Source organism: Uloborus diversus, chromosome 4 (genome assembly GCF_026930045.1).
Source record: "Uloborus diversus isolate 005 chromosome 4, Udiv.v.3.1, whole genome shotgun sequence".
NCBI classification, from domain to species: domain Eukaryota; kingdom Metazoa; phylum Arthropoda; class Arachnida; order Araneae; family Uloboridae; genus Uloborus; species Uloborus diversus.
Window position 1 is genome coordinate 150,467,062 of NC_072734.1, and position 24,248 is coordinate 150,491,309.

The following is a 24,248-nucleotide window of genomic DNA, read 5'->3' on the forward strand; positions in this document are numbered from 1 at the left end:
TGTTTTAATTCATTAATTTTGGACGAATAGCAAATAAATTGTCCTTTTAAAGAGAACAGAGACATATCCTTGCTATTTAAAAAAAATAAATAAAATGACAACCAAGGTTGGGATGTGGATCCCAACCAGCAAGATATGAAATACGCCGGCGCAGCACTCTCATTTTAAAACCCCCCTTGGCGAGGAGCGCTCCCGGAGAAGGGTGCCAGGGCTCTGGTCTTAAAATCGCCAAGGCGCGGGGCTGCGCCCTGAGAGAGGATGTCCCCCTCCGACGTCGGCAACCCTTCTCCGGTCGCGGCGGCGAGTAGCAGTAGTAGCGGGAGCCGCCGCCGGCGAGTCAGATCGCCGAGGCGCCGCCGCCGAACGATGACCGCCTCGACGGCCCGCGAGTACGGGGCGGGCCCGTGCCGCGTCAACACGCTGCCCCCGCTGTACCCGCACTGCATGCGGCACCAGCAGCACCGGTGCCTGTACGGGAACCCTCAAGCGCCCCTGGGGCGGTGCCTGCCCCAGGCGGCTAGCGACGGGCACCTGGACGGGCTGCTCCAGCGCCGCGCCTCGGAGCGCAGCAGGGCGCCGCCGCCCCTGCCGCCCGCGCCTCCCCCGATCAAGCGCCCTCTGCCCAGCGACGGCCTGCTCGTGCTGAAGGTGGTGAGCTCGGCGTGCGCTGAGCCGGACAAGAAGGCGCACTACGAGATCGTGAGCGTGAACGAGAGGCACGGCCGGTTCCGGAAGGCGGTGCCGTGCATGCCGCTTGCCCTCTCCATCCTGCTGTGCATCGTCAACATGCTGGCGCCCGGATTCGGTGAGTACAACACTCTCAGTCTGTGTGGCATGGGTCGAAAATGGGATGTGAGTGTCGAAATTATGACTAGGACAAGTGTAAGTGGCAAAATTAAAAATTTGGAGATAACCAGTACACATGGTAGGTGAACCTCTCCTCTGTCCTGGGGCAAGAGATGGTACTAGTATCCCTAGTAGTTGCTGCTATACAGAATGATTTAGAAAAAAAATTTAATGAAAGCCTGCCTAGGGTGTTATCTTCAAACGCGTTTTACTCAAAACTTGAAAACATCCGCTTGCATCCCTTTGCTTCTCCACTGCCTCATTTGAGGCAGTGAGAAGTAAATGGATGTACGTGGCCAAATTAAAGATTTGGAGATAACCAGTACACATGGTAGGTGAACCTCTCCTCTGTCTTGGGGCAAGAGATGGTGCTAGTAGCCCTGGTAGGTGCTGCCCTACAGAAAGATTTCAATGGAAGCCTACCTAGGATGTTATCTTTAAAGTTGTTTTACTTAGTACTTGAAAATGCCCACTTACATCCCTTTATTTCTCACTGCCTCATATGGTACACTGTTAAAATTTTTTCCTGAAATTTTAAGGTAAAAAATACTACCGTCCATGATGACAGCACATTTTATAGGGGCCCTGGAATGGGAGACAGAACCTGGAAGTTGGAGTTGGGAGTCAAAGGCTTTAATCTCTAAGAGTCAGTGTCGGTCATTTTGTCCGCAACTCTGCCAGGATTATTGGGTAAGAGTAGTAGTCGAATTTATTTTGGGGTAAAGGGGTTGGAGTCAAAACTCAAAAATGCCAGGAGTCGGAGTCGGTCATTTTCCCTCCGACACCGCAGCTCTGCCTTTTACCATGCATATAGAATAGAATATATTTCACTGTAAAATTTTACGATCGAAAAACAAGAATTCTGGCTAGTTATCTTCTCCTTCTCTACTAATAATAAAGCGAAAAATCTCTCTGTCTGGATCTCTGTGACGCGCCTAGCGCCTAGATCGTTCGGCCGATTTTCATGAAATTTGACGCAGAATTAGTTTGTAGTATGGGGGTGTGCGCCTCGAAGCGATTTTTCGAAAATTCGATTTTGTTCTTTTTCTATTCCAATTTTAAGAACATTTTACTGAGCAAATTATCAGAACATAGAACCTAGGCGAGCAAATGAACATAGCAAATTGGCTAGAAATTCATCATCCATTATTTGTAAATATACAAGCTAACCGAATGACCTTTTAATTTTCTACTACGAGCAAAGCCGTGCGGGTAAGGCCAGTTACTAATAATAAAGCTGAAAGTCTCTTTGTCTGGATATCTGTCAGGATCTCCGTGACGCGCATAGCGCCTACACCGTTCAGCCGATATTTATGAAATTTGGCAAAAAATTAGTTTGTAGCATGGGGACGTGCACCTCGAAGCGATTTTTCGAAAGTTCGATTTTGTTCTTTTTCTATTCCAATTTTAAGAAAATTTTCCCGAGCAAAATTATCATAAGATGGACGAGTAAATTACCAAGTTATCATAACGTGGAACCGTAACATGAGTAAGCCAATTGGCGAGAAATTCACCATACATTATTTGTAAATATACAGGCGAACCAAAAGACCTTTTATTTTCTGCTACGGGCAAAGTTGTGCGGTACCACTAGTGCTGAATAAAAGAACCAGTTTCAAGCAATGTAGTTCGAACTTGACATCTCATTGTTCGATGTACGGCGTGCTAGCGCCAATGCTGATTGTGACTCCAGAGAGGAGCGAGAGTGGGGAATTATGCGCTTCATAGGCAAGTGGTGGGTACCAGTTGGTGATGCAGTTGCTTCTTTTTTCTGGTAAGATTTACTGCAAAATTTCACCTTACTGTAAACATACACTCCATTTAAAGTTAAATTTGCCGCATAATTTTTCTGAATTTTTAGCAGTATATTATAAACTCGCATCTGTTTTGCGAAAAGAGATGGTATTAGTTGCCGTGGTAGGTCTATACTGTCGTGCTAAACGCAAAAGTCGTATCTGCATCTGTGTTCAAAATGAGAAATTACCGTTTAAAGTTATGTGACTCCGTGCATTTGATACGAATGCAGCTTTTTCAGAATTTTTTAAACACATTTTCCTATTCACAAACGACCATAAAACATTGTATTTAGGTAAAATATGTGACAAAGAATCACTTGGTGATCGTAACTCAGTTTTGATAAAAAGTGCAGATACGACTTTTGTGCTTAGCACGGCAGTATACGGCATGGTTTAGAGAAGCGTTATAATGAAACCGCGCCTTCTGTTTGAACTTTGCTCTCGGTTTTATTCAAAACTTCAAGAAGCCTAGTTACATCCCTTTGCTTCTTACTGCCTCAATTGGGGCATTATGATGTGAGTTCCCGTTGTTGTTGCTGTTGTCGTGTGCCAGCTGGGCTGGCAATTTTGGTTGCGCTGCTTCACTTTTCCAACTGTACCATAATTTGGTGTGAATTCTGACTTCCACAATACAGGACCCGTTTATAGGGTAGGCATCCATTCACAGCATAACAACACATCCACACAAAGAAAGGACAAGGACAGGAGAGAGAAAGTACGTCCATGTCCGAACAGGGATTAAAACCCAGAACCTCCCCATTGCAGTCAGGCTGCCCTGACCACTAGACAAGGCAGGAGGCAAGTTTCAGTTTGAAATGGTTGCTAGAGTAGTGCTTCCCTACGTGTGATACGTGCCTCACCTCTTCAACCTCTTCAAACCCCCTCTGGTTACGCCGTGGTTACTACCATGCAGGGTCGCAGAGAGCCAAGGTGGGACACGAGTCAATTTCATCACCGAGCCCTCGCACCCCTTCCCCTAAAAAAGAAGAGGGAAAAAAAAGAAAGAAAATTAAACTGCTTGCTGGAAAACAACTAACAATTAATTTTAAGTGCTGCAACAGTAAATACCAAAAGAGTAAATTTTACAAACAATCAAAATTTTAATTCAGGGATACTACTTGCTAATTAATCCAAAAAGAAAAAAAATACGAGACAGAAATTCACACATTAAAACCAAATTTTCATACACTGAAACTATGCACATTCACTATATCGAACTTATTTCAAAGCAACCTTCCTTGCTTTTTAATTTGTGAAATGATTTATAACTTCATCGAGGTTCAAATTTCGTGAAAGCTTGTTCTCCAGTGCTAAAACTGTGAGACTAGTTGCCCGTTGCAATCTACTTTAGGAACGCTATTTGATAATCAATCTTAAAATAAGAATGTTTGATGAACAGGTACTGTCTGACCACGGATTGTATGGAAAGACAAACATCCGTTTTACAGCCGGAAATGGACAATCTACTATTTTTTTAGCGATTCCAACTTTTGCAAAAGCAGAGTCTCATTCAAATGAGCGGAATACCGGCATCAAATTTTTAATTTTCCCTCTCATTCAGATAGATTCCTCTTATCTGGACGTTCGAAAATTCCATACAATCCGTGGATTTACAGTAGTATTTTATCAATAATAAATTTTTGTTCATTATGTAAGATGAAAAGCTAAGCTTTAAAATAAAATGTCTTTGAACAATGCTATGTCTAACGTCCGAAGACAATGCTTTGAAGAAACTGCTATCTTGCTTTCTTTTATTAACGATCAAAATTATGAAAAGTTCATTTTCAAAAGTATTGCAGTTTATTTTAGAGTGATAGACAGGGATATGTGGAAACATACATTGAGACGGGAACCCAATAGTGTAAACATGCCCCTGACGTCAGTAATACTATTCGCAATTCTCAACTAAATAAGCTCTCATGAATTCTAAAGATCGTTTTTTTTTTTGCCGAGAGGGGAGGGGGACGAAACTATTATACATATAATGTATACAAAAGGTTGCATGCACGGAACGATCGACGTATATTTCACCACACTTTCACCCTCCATTAATGAGATCAGAGAACATTTGTTCATTTGCGAACACTCAGGCTAAAAGAACATTTTATTGACGTTTTCGTTTGTTCAGAGCTCCTTTCTTTTTTGTTTGTTTGTTTCCCCCCCTTTTTCTTCCTTTCTATTTTTCTTTCTTTCTTTTTTTGCGGCGGTCCCCAGGGCCCGGGCCCCTAGTTTCCGACTAGGCTGACATGGCTTCTCGTCGGGCCTGCTACCATGATCAGCAACTTTGAGGTTATCCCTTAGTCCGAAGTCACAGGATTGAAAACTTTTTTAAAATGTCTTCATGTATTACTGAGTTTGAAGTGGGGAAATAATTTACTTTTTGTGTATTTTCAAAATAGAACTTTTCTTATTAAGATCTTTTATTTTACATAAACTAGTTTGGTGACATTACTTTTGTTACGTTTAAATTGCACCCACAATACATGTTTCCTTCACTACCGTTCAGGATGAAGCCGAATTTTTTTATAATATAGCAAAATTAAATCCCGTATTCTGTAGCTAACAAATCGGCACAATTATTTAGTGAGTTCTACTGGCGTGGGTAGGCAAAGATCAGTAACTGCAAATTATTCCTTTTTAATTTTTCATTTTTTCGCATCCTGTTGTACGTTAGCTTTATTGTACAAGCTTGCTTATTTGGTTTCCTCTGGAAAAAAAAAAAAAAAGCGTGGAAAAAAGAAAACGCCTAATTCCAGCATTTTCCTTCTGTTAGTATTGAATTAAAAACACGTTTCTTCAAATATCTCGGAAACTCATTTCCCCAGATACTGCCGTTTAAAAGCGCAGGGTAGATTTGCAGTTGTATTGTACGAGTTAACTATGATGGCAGCGTACCAGATCCCAATGATATGTTTTGTTTAATCAATTTAGTTATTTTTCAACACTATTAGATCTGCTGTTCACTTTATTAGAGTTTTAACAATGACAGCATTAAATGTTTTTATTTACAGATATCGAAAACAGATCTTCCTTTATGTTTGAAATTTAAATCCATTTTGGATTAAAATCTAAAATGGATTTTAAACATAAATGTCTAAAATACATTTTAAACATAAATGGATTTTAAACATTTATGTTTAAAAACCATAAAAAATAAATGTTTCATGGTTTTTAAATATAATACTATTGTTTTTGACTGATATCCTCGTTCGATTAATACAGAACTTTTAAAACTCTTACCTTTGTTTTTCTGTCTTTATATTATTTTTAAAAATATTTTAAAGGGGCATTTTTTGAGATAAAAATCCGGGTTCTACTGTTGAGTATGGTTTGATTTTCATGGTCTCTGTAAACATCAAAATAGCTTTCCCACATGTTTAAAAGAAATTTGTCTGACTTCTTAATTTTGTGCCCCGGACCTTCCTCATATTGATACTACATCTCCCGTCGCGCAGGTAAAGTCCTTTGCAACCCGCAACTGTTTTTAGACTATTTAGAGATGTTTGGAATCATGGGCATTGTCTATCCCTGCTAGACAATTTCAAGATAAGTAAAAAAAAAAAAAAAATCTAATAATTTCATAGGACTACTGCGGTAGGCAGGTAAAGGGCAGTAACTGCAAATTTTTCTTTCTGCCTTTTTGTCATCTGTTGTTGTAGGTCAACTTTGTATAAGCAAGCTTGTTGTACGTACAAGCTTGCTTATTTAGTGGCCACTAAAAAAAAAAAAAAAAAACCCTTGTAGGAAAAAAAAACGTCAAATTCCGAAATTTTCCTTTTGTCAGTATTGAATCCAAAACGTGCTTCTTCAAATATCTCGACAATGGGGTCTTTTCCAAAATTTTAAAAGTATTTTTTTCTGAAAGGGTATGCTTAAAAATATAGGATCTGACTATTTTTTTTTTAAATAATTTGTTCAAGTTTAATATTAAAAAAAAAAAAAAAAAACTACTTAAATCGGTGCGCTTTCATTGTTTACGTTTCTGTCGTGTGACATCACAAATGATGAAATGCCATTTAGTGTTGCAATTCCCGGAGAAAAATACTTAATTCACAGCTTTACCCACGTGTATTGGCAACGATATGGATGATAGCAAGCGTAGAGCGCAATATTTAATTCGCTTCTTGATTATCATAACGTAGGAACGTGGTAGAAAGATGCGCCACACAATTTGCATCATTTGTGACGTCATAAAGACCACACCTTGTTTTCAAAATCGGACATTAAAAAAAATTAATTAAAAAATAACTGTTGTGAAAATGAAAGTATTTTCTGGGTCCGTGTTATTTTTTTTCACTCATTCTATCAATGTCAGTGATTAAAAGTAGTACTTTTGACTGAAGGAAACAACCCCATTCATTTGTGCTGATATTACCGTTCACCGGCCCACAGCAGTACAAATGCTTGATGCAGAGCGAAAGCTTGAAATTTGACTGTAATCTGCCGCTTGAAAGACAAATTTAAATATAAAATTAAAATACATGCAACGCACTCATCAATTTGTTTGAATTTGAAGTCAAAATAGGTGAAAATGACAAGCTGTTAAAGTGAAAGACAGCGGCATTTTGTTCACTTAGCATTTGACATCTGAGATTTCTGTTGCGTTAGCAATTGAACAAAATAGGAAAGTTTAAAAACTCTTTTATGAATTTTGCATGTAAAGTAAGTTGTCGGATGAAAAGTTTTCTCGGGGCTAATTCCATGCCCAAGTACACCATAACGCAGAATTGTGGATTTAGCTTTCTACTCATTTTTTCTAAAATAAGTTATATACATAATATATTCAACTGTAATATTTATGCAAAATTAAGAACAATTTCTTTTTTATGTATTTTTTTGTATGTATTTTTTTTTCAATAAAATTATTTAGGAGACTTGTAGTGTGATTATAGGGCTATATATTATAAACTAATATATATCCCTATGTATACATTAGTTGAGGGTGTATATTATTAACTAATTATATATTTTATTAACCTAGTAGAAATAAAAAATTAAAGAACTATCATTGCAAATTACAACCACCTAAATTTTTTTTTCTCAACAGCGGAAAAAAACAGAAGTTTTTGTACTTAATACAATGTATCACTACCTTTTCGTGTAGTGCGAGTCACAACTGAGCTTTATTCATGCACACAGAAAATGCTATGAAATGGATGAAATTTAATGGCCTGGGGAAAAAAATCAATAAAGGTAAAATAACTGGTAAAACTCAATTTTTTGTCATAACAGTATTTTTATGGTCAGTTTAAGATTCAGTTTTAGCTCACTAGTAGAGTTAGTCACGAATGGAACTAGCCTCGGATGACGTTTCTTTCTTTGAAAAAGGGTTTCTTTGAAACCCTGAAACATCTCTCTGCAATTAGTTGCCCCCTTGTGCTTTACTCCAACTTTGTTTACCATCGTTACTTTGTTGCAAAAAGCTATTCGTTTATTTCGTATCATGTGTATTATTTAATTGTTATATAAAAGCGATGGAATGTGTAAACAACGAATGTAAAAACGATGTCTTTATGACAAGAAAGTCCGGAGAGTTGGTTTATGCGTACTGGTATGGTTTTCAAAATTGCCGGAAAATGTTTTGTAGTCTAACACAAAAACACAGAAAAGTTTAAGTAAAAATTTAACTAAAGTTGAACATGTCAAGCAATCTATAGAGCGGCAACTTAGTGTTGAATGTTTAAAAGGTTTAATACAAGGTTCAGTTTTTAAGAATAATACTTTATTTTGTATTGATAAAATATAGACGATGACGGCGAAATGTTCCTTTCAATTTCTAGCATTCCGCAATATTTGGCTCAAGTCCAGGTATATTAGCGAACGCAAAGCGAAAACCGATATTGAAACAGCTTGGGGATACAATTTTAAAATTCAATAAAAAATGGAAGGATATTTCTAAAAGTTTTATTCCTTCACACTAATTGTTATGTTATCCCTATAATTTTATTATTCAGAAATTATTCGTGAAATCATTTGATGTGCTATGTATGATATGATCATTTTGAAAAAGTTAGTTTTTAAGGTATCTTTTGCACGAAACGCACTAAATTAACACACATTTCCCTCATCTTTTTTTCCTCATCCTATTTTCCGCTTCTAAAATTTTGACGATTAAGAAAATCAAAAGAGATGGGAGAAAAAAAGAAAGTTCAGCAATAGATAAGTGGAAAGTTAACTTGGGAGGGGGGGGGGGGAGGGCTTCTGGAGTGTGTAGGGCAGTTTCGTAGTTTCTTTGAAAGGTTGTTTGTGTGATGGACATCACAACGGACCGCATTGATCAACATCGCAAACCACATATGATCCTAGGGCCGTAGATTTTACACAACTTTTATAAACAATAATAAGTTGCAGATATAGAAGTGTATTTTTTACAATAATACTATTTGTTGCATTACTGTTTAAATAATGCAAAAATGATCGATCCTAAATCTTAATCATTTTTTTAAACTAATAAAAGTGGATATTAAATAATAGTCTTAGTATACCAATAGAGGAAACTGATACATTAGTCAAAAAAAGCTCCAATTTAAAATTCCGTTCAAGTACATAATAATTTCAGAAGCAAAGAAAAAGTTTACTGACGGTGTTAATAAAAGAATCATAGCTCAAAAATGCCAGAGGTGAGCGAAGATTTCAGAAATAGCACAAACTTTTAGCCATTTAGGTGAAAGAAAGAGCTTTGAATTCCAGAATTTGGAGAAAAAAAAGCACTCTTACTTTTATCTCCAAAGCAATAGAATGTAGCTTAGAGAGAAAATGAGAGCTTGCCTCTTGCGAATGATAAGAGTAAGTGACCTTTCCGAAGTTTTTCGGAAATTATAAAACTAATGCTAGAAGGGTTCGGAGCAACATTTTAGTTTTTCAACTTTGAAAGTTTTTATGTGAAATTGCAAGAAATAAATAGTAGACATGAAAGCAAAAAGTATTTTTGAAAAAAGGTCGGATTTTGAATTCATTTAAGAGAAACATTTTCTAGAGTTGCAAATTGAGAGAGCTGTTCCGAGTTGCAAACCGTTCGACTGGAAACAAATCTATCCCCTATAGCGCAAAACGTGATTAGAGTTTTGAGCTTTTCGGAAAAACTTCAGCTTGTTACAAGATTTTTTGTAAACAGGCCTTAACTTTCTGGAAGAATTTAAAAAGGTACAGCAATTTCTCAATGAAATCCCCTAATATTTTTAATTTAGTAAAATTGGATTGAAAAAAGGGTAAAATTGAAATTGAAGGTAAAACAATTAATGCATTTGGTTATGTATCAGAACATGGTATAGGGTACCTGGAATAAAAATTTCGGGCTTCAGTACTTTCTCATCTGTTAAACACGTGATCAATATACACAATTACAAAGATAATCTTTTGTTTTATTAAGTTAGAGATGCGTTAAAACATTTTCTTGATGAATAAACAGAACTGAAAAAATCACAGTGCATACAAACAACGCTTAATTTTTAAGCAAAGTATTTAGCTGCATGCTTTAAAGCATTTCAAAACTTAATAGTTTAAAAGATAATTAAAATAACTCAGATAAGGTATTTCGACAAGTAAATGAGCAGTTTGTAATTAAGTGAACAAAACAAATAAATAAAATGCAAAGTTTTTTTTTTTGATGAATTGGCAACACTAATTTGCTCCAAGCACATGTCTACAGCCCGATCATTAGGGGAAACCCGGGTAACGTGAATACCTTAAGCTTTTCTTGATTATTGTCGTTTAGTTATAACTTTAGAAATTGAAACAAATGTTTATAATCAGTCTTCATTTAATGAACTTGCGTAATGCAATAACAGTTGTCCTTAATATTAATTACACTATTAGATATAAGGCCGGTTTTCAAAAATGGCAAGAATATCCACTTTGCCCAACACCCCGGGTAAAGTGGATTCATTACTAGGGCAAAGCGAACAGCAACATTATTTGTCATGAAATTAAATATTAAAAATTAAATAACCATCGAAAATTAAAGGAACATATCCAAAAAACATTTTTTTGCTACACTGCTGATTATTGTAGTAATTGCAAACAAAGAAATTAAAATAAAAAATAAAATAAACGTTCAAATTAAAAGGAACATTTTCTTTGCTGCAGTGATAATTATTGTTGCTATTACAAACAAAGAAACTGAACTTAAGAATAAAATAAGCATTGAAAATTAAAGGTTTGTATTAAAAAGCATTTTCTACAATATTAATTATTGCAGTAATTATTGTAACAAGCAAAGAAATTTTTTGAAAAAAGTCAACATACAAAATTTAGGAGCATATTAAAAAAAAAACATTTTTCTTCTACAATACTAATCATTGCAGTTATCACAAACAAAATCATTACCATTTTCGAATGCTGAACACTCTTTATGACACCACTGAGTACAAATACGACATTGTATCCTGTTTTCCATTGGCTGATCATCTTCTTCAATGAACATTTCATCACAGAAAATGCACGCTACATCATCAAATTTCTTTACTTCCTTCTTCTTATCATTCTCTTATGCAGTCAGTCCTATGTTTTGTAGCAAAGATTTTTGATTAGTCTTTTTGATACTTTGTCTTTTTAATAGTCTTCTGAGAAGCTTTAGTCGAAACATCATCTAGTTACTTCATGACAGTCTTTTTTGATTTTTCAAATTTTTGTCTCTGATTGTCCTTTACTGGAGTACTTGTCTGGAGTGTAGATCTTTGTAGTTTTTGTCTACGTGTTGTTATTGGTTTAACAGGTTGAGGAATAGGTAGTAAAAGTGAAGACCTGGAGTAGTTCGTAAAACATCCAGGTTTTGGTGAAGCGGCGGGAACATCATTACCTTGGATTTATTCTGTTGTTTCAGATCCCATGGGAGTATAAGGAGAATCTTCAGTGGTAGTTTTGTCTTGAGATCTTAATATTGAAGGACTTCCAGGTTCGGATGAAGTGACTTGTCATGACTGGGCAAAGTGAATATGGTATGCACTTTGCCGAATCCGCTTTGCCCTTCATGTACATTTTTGAGGTTACTAAAAAAATATTAAAAAACCAGAGCATCTAAACTCGTCGCCTACGGAGAGTTGAAAGCTACATAATCGTACATCAAATCCTACTCATAACAAGGAACATGTCACAAACAGTATTAAAGTTATAAATGAAACACTAACCTCTGTAAACTAATTCTGTTTTCCAAAAAACAGACTTTGTTCGGTCACTGGCGTCGCGTGACGCGAACTCGTCTCGACATGTTTGCCGCACACGGAGCGGCGACAGACGACCGTATTTATGACAACGCGGCTGCCGGCCAACTAATTATTTGGGAGTTATAGGCAAAATTCGCTTTGCCCGGGGTATCCACTTTAGCAGGGTTTCCCCTATATCCAGAGACTGCAGATTTGTCCTTGTTATGGACTCATCAGTAGATAACCGAGCTACAGGCAGATGCCCTTGAAGCTGAGATTACCATACTTTACACAGCATGATGTAATATCAGCTTCAATGACATGACATCTGTCCCCAGCTTGATTGATAATTATTTTAGACTGATGAGTTTATAACAAGGATGGAACTTGCAGTCTAACCAGGTTTTTGGTATATACTTGCAGTTCTGTCATAACCTCGGCTTAAAGGCGGTAACTTACCATTTAGTTACTTACTGATTTACTTTTATACAGTTGTAAAAGGTAAACAACTAGAAAATTTTGTGTTTTCCCATTGTTAAAAGTCTACGTTTACTCGGTTTCTGTATCAATTTTTATTAAAAATAAAAAACCCTTAATCTGTATTTAAATTCTTCTAGTTTTTTCTTGACTTATATATCAATAAAAATGCTTTTAATGTTATGGCACTAACTTCTAAAACTTTTAACCATGTTATGAGTTTTTTGAATAGGAAATTGTATTTAAGTTCATTTACCAATCAGACTACTCTCAATTACATTAATTTTTTTAAACTATAACTTCATCTCCTTCCCTGTTCAAAAAAGAAAAAAAAACAGAGAAGTTAACAGTAAAGAACACATAGCCACATGTGAATAAGTGTTCCATACAAAAAAGAACAAAATAATAACAAGACTGCTAAACTTATTTTCGGAGAAGAGGATAATTAAAAATTATTTGTAAATATTTGGTTTCATTAATTACCAGAATCAATTAGTTTAAAGTAATTAAACATAAGAAAATACACATCGCTTCATTGAAACTAAACGCAGCATAAAAAGACAAGTTTTAATAACGATTTTAAAAGATTAAGAAAAGAATTTAAAAGCAATACTTTTTTTTCAACTTATCGCAATTACCTCGTTCAATTAGAAGATTTATCATTAATGATATTCCGCACGTAACGACGAAAGAGTGGAACATGAAAACCTTTGTTTTTTCATTCTATTTTCGCGTGCTCGCCTTCAATCATAAGCATCATTTTTCAGTTTCAGGAAGGGTGACTGAAGAAAAAAACATAAGCGGAAGCAGCTTTTCTAATCATATTACAGGTGGTCAATTTTCTTCAGTCCTCTGAAATCTTATTTAGCTCACCAGAGCAATATATTTGGGAAAAAAATTGTAACTTGTAGGAAAAAAAAAACAAACAAAAAGTAACAAGATTTTTTTTTAATGATATAAGTGAGTCTATTTTTTACATTTGACAGAAAAAGGTAGTACATTTTTTAAAAATATACATGTAGATTCACGTTATTTGACCTTTATGATATCACATTTTAGTTTTCTTGCACTCTTTTTTAAAGCTACTTATACATTTTAAAAGGGACTAAACTTCCAAATTTTTCCCTTATTTACATTGTTTTAGAGAGCAACCCGCGCCCATTGCTATTTTGAATTCTATAAATAAGGTTTTCCTTATTTACTTTGTTCGGAAACAGAAAACAGCATTAAGGGTACGTCGGTGTTCATCCCATGTTTGCGACATTGTTTTTAAAAACAACCCATAATCAATGCTATTTTGATTTCTGCAAATAAGTTTTACCTTTCATTAACTCTACTCGGAAAGATAACACAGCACAAACTGTACGTCGGTGTTTGTCTCATCTTTTCGCGCGCGCCCATTTCTTGTGCTCTCCATACCTATTTCTGTTTTGATTTCTAGGAATAAGGTTTTCTCTGTTCAGAAATATAAAGTTTACGTCCGTGTTCCACCCATGTATCCGACATAGCTGTAGAGAACAACTACCCGCACCCATTGCTATTTTGATTTCTGTAAATAATCTTTTCCTGCACTTAACTCTACTCGGGAAGAGAAAACAGCATGAAGTGTACTTCGGTGCTCACCTCATCTTTTCCCACCCATTTCTTGTGCTCTCCATATCTATTTCTGTTTTGATTTCTAGGAATAAGGTTTTCTCCGTTCAGAGATATAAAGTTTACGTCCGTGTTCCACCCATGTATCCGACATAGTTGTCGAGAACAACAGCCCGCACCCATTGCTATTTTGATTTCCGTAAATAAGGTTTTCCTGCACTGACTCGACTCGGGAAGAGAAAAACAGCATAAAGTGTACGTCAGTGTCCATCTCATGTTTTCGTACCCATTTTTCGTGCTCTCGGTACCCATTTCTATTTTGATTTCTTTTAATAAGGTTTTCTCTGTTCGGAAATATAAAGCAACATAAAGTTTACGTCCGTGTTCAACCCATGTATCCGACATAGTTTTTGAGAACAGCGCGCACCCATTGCCATTTTGATTTCTGTAAATGAGGTTTTCCTGCACTAACTCTACTCGGAAAGAGAAAGCAGCATAAAGGTGTTCAAATCATGTTTTCGTATCAATTTTTCGTGCTCTCCGTACCCATTTCATGTTTTGCTTTCTAAAAATCAAAGTTTTTTTTTTTGCATTAACTCTACCCGGAAAGAGAAAGCAGCATAATGTACGTCGGTGTCCAAATCATGTTTACGTACACTGTTAAAAAAATCCTGAAATTTTACGGTAAAAGTGACTACCCTCCATGGTGCCAGAAACTTTTACCGTAATGAACCTTCACTGAAAAATTTTACGGTAGAATAAACGAGAGATAAAAAACGGAGCAGGTTCGATCTCAGGACCTTTGTATCCGCAGGCGGCTTTGCTGACCATCATACCAGTTGGTGCACTTCAAGTGAGGGGAAATACTGCGTTATGTGCTTCGCACTGTAAGTTACGTGGTGTACCTATCAATTGGCGCTGCAATCGTTTATTTTTTCGGTGCAATTGACTAAATTTTTTCCTGTACTGTAAATATTTTTCAGTTATTTTTACCATACAAGTTTTCTGAATTTTTAACAGTGTACCCATTTTTTCTTGCTCTCCGTACCCATTACTATTTTGATTTCTGTAAATCAAATTTTTTGCAACAGCCTCTGGTTGACACTGGTGTCGATTTTCTCTCAGTGTAATATCTACCGCAGATAGTGATGCCACATGAATGCTAGGCCCAGAAGGATGCAAAGGGTCTACAAATGGGGAGGAACCAATACGCAACTCCATTAAGAACAAAAGGCTCTTTAGGATTTCGAAAAGTCGTTAATATCAAATGAAAAAACAATTTTTCGCATTTTGAACTCTATACCACTTAATAACTTGAAATTAAAAATAAATAAATAAATAAATACATTAAAATAAAAAAGTGAACTAAAAAACAAAAACAAAAATCAAGGGAGAGACGTCCTTCAACGTTCAAGTGAAAACAATAAGCAATTCGTGTTTGCTTAAAAGGAACTATAGTATTGGCTATTATCAGCAATCTCAGTCGAACAGGAGTACCTCAACCTATAGAACAGCAAATGAGTTTTAGATACTCTACTAAAGTAAAAATGATTCAAGATTATCTCTTTTTTCATCTTTGGAAGTATGTTTGACCAATATGAGCTTCAAGACAGATCTGTAAATCTTCACCACACAGAAACCTCACAAACCCATTTTACACTAATTTTAATGTACATTTATAAATAAAAGCCAATACGAAAAATTAAAGCACAAGAGTTATTCCACGGTGACTGACATTACAATTTGACTATATTTTTAACTTTCAAATTCAGTACTGTCTAGAAATTAATTTTTCTTTCTGAAATTGATCTAAAATATGATGATATAGTACATTAATGCCCACACACTTGTTTTCAGACTTGAGGAATTGTTTTTATGGGAATAATAAAGAATAAAAAAATTTGACTGGTGTTGGACAAGTATAACATCAGTACACCATATTTTAATTCCAATTTATTTCACACAAAAATAAAATTCCTCAAGTCTGAAAACAAGTGCGTGGACATTAATGTAGTATGCAATGATACTTTAGATCAATTTCAGAAGAAATAAATTTAAATTCTAGAATTTGAAAGTTAAAAATATAGTCAAATTGTAATATCAGTGACCTTAGAATGACCCACAAAAAATCATAGTTTTCATTGCTTTAAAATTTTTTCTCCATGTGATTAATTCAATTGATACTACTGGGTAAAACATAAGAACTTTAGCAATTTTTGAAAATGCGTCTTTCTTTCGCTAAAGCGTTGTGTTAAAAGGAGCGTTTTCTCTGAACTAGGACTGCTTCCAAAATTTGTTTCTATTCATTTCTTCTGGAGATTTTCAGAGGCATTCAAAGTAAATTGAGCTGTTTCAAACACCTTTCTGTTTGGAGAAGAGCTTTGTTCTGTTTTTGTTTTTTGAGCTGAATTTCCTTCTAACCGTCTAAAAATAGATCGGCTGATTTGGCTAGACGCCAAATGTGTGCAATATTTTCCCTGCTTTGAAGTGAAAAAGTTTCATTCCATCTTGATTCAAATGTCTATGCATATTGATTGCATGATAGCTCTCTGTTTCGCTTAATTATTTTATAATTTGTTCTTTTAGTAATTAAGCAGAAGATTCCATATTTCATTGTTGAATTTGAAAGAACATTTTTATTTTCGTGTGATTATTAGCTTCGAAAAAGATGGAATATTTTAAACAATTCAGAATTTTTAGTACTTTTGAATACTGAAACCTGAAATTTTAAACTAAAATATAGTATCGGTAATTAAAAAAAAATCTAATTCTAGCTCCGTTGCCAATATGTAGAAATAATTAAATGCAAGTGTATAACTTATGTTTTAAATATGAATTTTTAACACTGTTTTTGTGATCGAATTTTAAATGTAGCAAAATTATCATTTCTAAAATTGTATTGTTTAATAGTTTATCCTGAAATATCTAAGTTATAATATAATTTCTTCTTAAACTGGTTTTTCAGTTATCTAATTTTTTAAAAAAAAATTTTAATCGAAGTATGAAAAATAAATAAATGTAAATGAATACTAATGCTAAAATAAATAAGTAATAAAATGCAAGTACTAAAATAAATAAATTTAAAAAAAAACGAAAATGTACCATTTTGCCTGTAAAATTTATTTGGTATTTTAATTTCTTTTTCCTTCTAATTAGTTTATTTTAAACAATTAAATAATCTAAAACGGATTTTACAAATGAACGCAGTATGAGTGTAGTCAAAAATGATTTTCTCAGTTATAATATTTTACTTGGAGTTTTTCTTAATGTCACTAAAGATTATAATATCATTATCAAGGGAAGTCAAAAAAAAAAAGAAAAATCTTCTTAGTTATATCCCCCCCCCACACACAGTTGTTCTTAATGTCATAAAAGATTATATCATCTTTAATAATTACTAAGTGTAGTCAAAAAATGTCTTATCAGCAATAATATTTTACCCAGAATCGATGTTAACATCATTAAATTACTCACCTTTTTGGTAAGATCATACTTTTTCGTATTGAAAGGGTAATATTCTAATATATATATATATATATATATATATATATATATATATATATATATATATATATATATATCTGTATATACACAACACTGATAATAGTAATATTAAAAGTTATTTTAATATTCTATTAGATTACTAAGGACAGTCATAGGAGAGATCAAAATAGTACAGCATTTGAATCCGAATTTGAGCTTATATGCTTTTACACATTACTCTGTCAAGTATTTTTTGAAAATTTAAATTTATCCAATTAAATTTTAAATTACATAATTTTAATTTTTATCCTGCCAATTTTTAAGAAGTTAATTTTCAAAGGCTTAAACAAATTCTTCGCACGAATCAGTTTAATTCGCAATTCTAAAGCTGGAATACGCTATCTGACGGTGATTTAAGAAACTACCGAAAGGGATGAAACATTACGTTCTACGTTTTTCCTTTGTAGTAAAATATAGGGTTCTGACAATTTGTGGTGCATTGTAGTTTCTAAAGAACAGAAAAGACTCCCTCCCCATAAACACGAAGAAAAAATATTGGGGCTTAAAATCGGGTTATAAATTACAGCATTTGTTTGTTTTACTTCTTTCAGCCACCATTACCCAGAGATTTCAGCGCCTCCTATAGTTAGTTGGAATTACGAATTAATATGCATACATCATTTTTCTAGAAGACGACTTTTTTTTTCGTTCCTAATTAAAAAAAAAGTAAATTTGTTATTAATTAGCTTTGTCATTGAAATTTGTACTTGATGATGACAAAACTTGCACTGGTGATGGAATATAAACATATGAATTTTAGAAGAATGACTCTAATTGCCGAAAACAGTTACATCTTTTTAAAACTGTAATAAATGCAAATATGTAATCAGCATACTGTTATAATGTTGATAACTGAAATAAATGCAAATGAAAGAAACCAATATGATGCGAAAAGAGTTACTTTCTGCAAAATTTCTAAATAAATAAATGGAACTAAAAAATAAAATAATAATGAAATAAATGAAAAATAAAATTAAATCAAATCAATAAAAATTAAAATACAATACATGAATAGAAATGAATGTAAAATAAATAAAACAATAATAATAAATTAAACGAATTTTTTAAGAATTATTTTTATGCATGTGAAAATGCAGAAGATAATATCTATTTCGATAGCTTTCATGACTTTCATTGATTACGCCACGATGTATCTTATGATTCGCTATCTACCCTTTACCAAGATAATAAATTTGAGAAATGTTAGTATTAGAGCAAAGGGAAATTAATAAGCAATGGGGTTGTTTCCTTCAGTCAAAAGTAGTACTTTTAGTCACTGAACTTGATAGAATAAGCAAAAAAAAAAAAAAAAAAAAAAAAAAAAAACATGGACTCAGAAAAATTCTTTTATTTTCCCAATAGTTATTTTTAATTATTTTTTTAAAATGTCCAATTTTTCAAACAAGGCGTGGTCTTGATGACGTCACAAATGATGCTATTTGGCGCATTTTGTACCGCGTTTCTACGTTATGATAGCATCGAATTAAAATTGCGCGCTACGCTTGCTATCAACCATATTCTTGTCAATACACGTGAGTAAAGATGCGAATTAAATATATTGCTCTGTGAATGGCAACACAGAATGGCATTTCATCATTTGTGATGTCATCGGCAAGAAATGTAAACAATAAAAGCGCACGGGTTTAAGTAATGTTTTAAAATTATTAAATTTAAACAAATTATTTAAAAAAATGTTAGATTCTATGTTTTTAAGCATGTTCTTTCAGAAAAAAATACTTTTAAAATTTTGGAAACGACTCCATTCTGATGCCCAAAAATTATTTTCTAATCTATCAGATGGAGTAAAAATTTTGGTTTGAACCAGATCGTGTAAGGCTAACGAAGATTGGCAATAGTATTTTTCTCTGCCTTTATTCGATTTAAAAATTGCCTTTTAAAACAATATTAACACTTTTTGGGAGCAATAAACAATTCGAAAGTATTGGAAAAAAATGTATGTTTGGAATTTTTAATGTCTATGAAAACATATTTCTTTTTAGGGGTTTCTAGGACTTAACAAAACACCCCACAGTTGAATTAAAATGTAAATAGGAAAGATTTTAGAACCAATTTGTAAATTATCTTTATATATTTCAAAGATTATAGATGTCATTATTTTTTTTTAATATTCCATTTTAACAACACGATTTTGAAGTATGATTTAGTAACTAAACTGTTACTAAAGAAACGTCGTCAGAAGTTCAGCACTCCAGTTCTCTTGGGAAAAGACGCTTTTAATTTAGGGCACGAGACAAAAAAAAAAAAAATAAAACCTTACAAAGGAAGAACGATAAGACTTAATGAAATTCCTAATTAAAACCGTCTGTATTGCTTTTCATTTCAGAGGGCATTGTCTTTTGCGCCCTAATTAATTCCACAACTACCGGGTAGTTAATTTGAGCACTTTACAAAATTAAAGAAAACTTTTTTTAATTGTTTTTATGTTTGCTTTCATGAGAGAAATTCATTTAATAAATCGCTGAAAAAGTTTTTAACGTTCTTCTTAATGACGACAGCAGCTGAAATTTCGATGCATAATTTGCCAGTTTTTCTTCATATTTGAAAACGTTTGATCTGCAAATAAAAGAAAAAATTATGGTTCAAATTATATGATGTGCTCAGTTTTGTCTGCGATATTTTTACTTGCTAAACCATTATAAAATAATGCAAAAAAATTAAAAAGTTTTTCTTCGTGCAAAAAAGTTGAGAACAGTTATAATAACGTTAAAGTACACAAAACCAACAAAAATCATAGACACGTGTTTCGAAATTATTATACAAAAAAAAAAAAAAAAAAAAAAAAAAAAAAAAAAAAAACCTTGTGAATGTAAATGAAGCAAAACAAAAGTTTCAAGACGTCTATAAATATAATATATATCCCTTTAGAAGATTTTATTTTTTCTCATTTTTCAAACATATCTTTTCTCCTTTTTAGAGGATACCTATTTTTTTTTTGAGGATATCTTTCTTTATTTTTTTTAATAAGATATACTACTTTTTAATTTTTAGAAGATATTCTTTTATATTTTTAGAAGATGTACTCAAATTTCCGTTTTGAAATCTGTAAGAATTTTTTGGTTTATTAAAATAGGATTTGAAAATGTTTAACTACATATTATTATTTACGACGATGAGTACTCTAATAAAAAAAAAGTGAAATGTCCATACGAGAAGCGAATGTACACAGATTATATCTTTTTGGGTAGCAACAGAATTAATTAAAACTTGTCTCGGGATTGTAGTTCTCTGCGAGATGCTTACTTGTTTTTGGTCAAACATTTTGCTCTTCGATTGTTTGAAATGCAAAATGCAGAAGCAAAGTCATGGATGTAAAGCATTCAATTGAATATCTGCAAGATTATTTATTACGGCCATGTGAAAATGTCTGCAAATATAAATATTTTAATGCATTAGGGTGATTCACAGGGGATTGAGAAACATTGTTCAACAATCTGCATGTAGATTAGGAAGAGAATTGCAACCAATAATCAAACTGGAATTCTTGGTCTTGAACACTTAGAGCTACATGCCCGCAAAACTTTAGGCCTGAAGACGCGATACAGGTTACAAATAATTATAAATTATTACTATATTAAGACAATTTGACAATTACGCCGTGGAAAGGTAAAGCGCAGTATCTTCAGAAATGAGTTACTGAGATATTCACAGGAACGCGTTTTGAATTACATACTAACAATTAAAAATTGTTAGAATTTGATGATTTTTTCGTGCCTTATTTGTAGCGGGGTCCAAATATGCAAAATTATACAATGAATGTAAAACACAATCGATAACAAAAAGACCAAAAAAAAAAAAAAAAAAAATGCAGCTATTGCGTTACTTTCCCACGGTAGCATACTCTACTCAAATCCACAAGCCTAATAGTGTGGCATAACACCACACCAATAGAGCCAGAGAAAATGAAGTGGCAAAAGTGGGAGTTATTTCTGACACCCCCTGTATTAAATCATGGTTTTGAGTAGCTAATAAAACATGGTTTAAGCTGGTTGATAGAACCACGTGACATTTTTGACCAATAATAAGCATTTTTTCTGCGCGTTATTCATCTGCGCAAGTAACCGCGTTATTAACCCAAAGCATTCGATGAAGCATCGGTTGGTGAACAATTGGTTAACAACCATTGACGTTTTTAGCTGTCATGTGATCTACCTAAGGCCCCTATATATACGAGCCGACGCATCAGCTTAAGATTAGCCATTTTGGATCGGAGCGCTTGTTTGAGTGATGGTCTTTCTGGCGAGTTATCGCGTTTGGTGATTGTTCACTGTGAGCAATTATTAACGGCACGTGAATTGTTTTTAAATAAAATATTATTTTCGGCAAATTTGAAGAAATCCGAAACTTTGCTGTGGTAACCCTAACAGTGCAACAATGAAAAATCCTATCCAAAATGGCTAAACTTAAACTGATGCGTCGGCCTGGCTCTAGATCAACCAATCGCGGTCGACCAATAGCTCTATGCGAACGTAACCGTGTCCACTCGTAAAGATAATTTTTCTCTTTCTGTAAGGAATTACAGTGATTCTGGTGAAATCCAATATGGAAAATAATATTCTGCAGCTAAGCAGTCACATTTTCAGAGAAACCTGATGATGTTTTTACTACCTCTGATCAAGTTTTAAAATATTCCACAAATTGCTGACATTACTTCTATGAGAAAAAAGCTTCTTAAGCGTTATCCTCACCGGATTAAAGATATTAAGTTGTAATTTAGATACCATCTCTTACGATCGGTCTGCCGCTCAATTTTTGACAGAATATTTTATAAGTAATAACCCAATCCATCACTGCAACTGCAACCTATTTCGCCTGTCATGGACGAAAAGAACTCAACGCCTACTGGATTTTATTAAGTTATAAATATTCCCGCCTAATATATAAAAACGTGACTAATTTTGTCGGCGCAAAGGCGAAATATTAATTAAGCTGTTACCACTTTTTATTCTTCACTTAGAAGGTCTGAAAGAAGGCACACTCGCGTGCTTATCCTCCAATTTAGAAGAATTCATAGCTCGAACGAACGCTATCACCTAGTAATTCCGAGCTTCATTAGGTTTCAGTGCGAAACAGACATTAATGAGAATGGAAAAAAATGTATCTTTTGATTATAGAGCTTAGTATGAATTATTTAAGAAAGTTGGAGAAAGAAATGAGCGGGAAAAAAACTCAGAAAATGCTAATTTATGTTAGTGACTGAGTTCTGGCTAGTATACTCTTTCTGACATTATTAGTAGGATTATTTATTTTAATTTTAAATTTTGCTATTATAAAGTTTTCGTGCTTTAATCTTGATGAATTCGCCTCAAAATAATCGTAAATTTATTTATTTTCATTTTCAACAATTACGGAGTATTTTATGGAGTTAAATTATTATTTTTCAGAAACTGTCTTTGAGTGGCAACACTAATTTGTAAAAATAAGGAATTTTTGCCATGAATGTAAGCTTCGATGTTTTTTCATAAAATTAAGTGTTTTTTTTATATCAGTTTGTTATTCTCCCTGTAAAGTCTTCAGTTCATAATCCCTTACATTTTATAAATACCTTATAATTGGCAGTTTTCTTCCTCCTTTTACATCGTAAAAGAAATACTGTAATCGCGAAAAAATGTCCCTCAAATTTCGGCCTAAATTTCCATTTTACTTACCCGCGAATGAATGTTGAAATTTTTTTTCGGTCCGTCCGCACGTGCATGTGTACCAAGAAACAAATGCACAGTCGAAATACTGATTGTACCAATTGACGCCGCAATCGTCGACTTTCTCGGGGTGAAATTTTACTGTAAAATTTATCTGCTCTATGAACACTCCATTGAACAGTAACATTTCCTGCAAAAGGAAGTGTTACTAAAGCCAAATTTTTCCTCAAAATATTATAATTTCCTTAAAAAAATATTTTGCTTTAAAATTTCCTTAAAATTTATCCTGCGATTTTGTAATTTATCTTTAATTTTTTCCGAATTTTCAGCTGCTCTTGTTTCTCAAGTACGATTATTTTAAGAATATTACACAAAGCCTTTCTAACCCAAAAAAGCGGGGCGGACTTCAACGTGCTTGTTTCCCAAGGATATTACGAAAAACCAATTTCTAAAAACCATGTTTCTTCAAGACAACTCATTATTTAATTTAAATTTAATTAAACAGTGCCTCGATGAGACAATCAAAAACACCACTTATTCTATTTTTGCTTATTTTATTGATTACAGGAACTTAAAGCAGAGCTTTTGAATGAAGGTAATAACCCCATTGCTCAAGTCTGCCACTGATTTCTTCATCGTAAATATCTTTTATGTTAATGGAAGTAATACCCATCCATTTTTTCCCCAACTGTAAAAGAAAGCGATAAGAAACACATTGATGAAACAAAGCAATTTCAATTTAATTATTACACGTGCTTCTGTGTAACAGTTGCGAAGAACAACTTTTTCAACGAAGAAGACGTGAGTTTATGGATAAAAAAACATTTCACCGAAACTTTGTTGAATTAAGCTTTCGTTGAATGTTCTTTCATCCATAAGATCACTGATTCTGTATTGAAAAAGGGGTTCTTTGTAACTGTAATCCCGCAGCACGTGTATTAATTAATTTGGAATTGCTTTATTTCATTAATGTTGCTTTCGTTTAGTTATTTTCAGCTCAAAGGAGTGCGTTGTGCTCTTTCCTATTCAGATAGGCTCTTTTATTGCTTACAAACGCGCTCTTTTCGAAATATCATTCATCACTTAGAATACGCGATGATTGCTTTTGTATCAATGAAAATTACAGATAAATACAAAATTTATATTGCGATAGAAACTTACAGGTAATGATACATTTCTTTTTTCAAAGCAATGTT

The 24,248-nt window shown here is 33.7% G+C and overlaps 1 protein-coding gene across 1 annotated transcript in view; it reads left to right on the plus strand.

The window, feature by feature from the left end:
• The first annotated feature begins 366 nt into the window (after positions 1-366).
• The window catches only part of LOC129220919 (protein stum homolog), a 105,459-nt gene continuing 81,577 nt past the window's right edge, over positions 367-24,248 (plus strand). Inside the window, exons 1-2 of the mRNA XM_054855353.1 lie at positions 367-573; positions 613-805. Of these exons, the coding sequence (XP_054711328.1) occupies positions 367-573; positions 613-805 (400 nt within the window). The remainder of the gene's footprint in view (positions 574-612; positions 806-24,248) is intronic.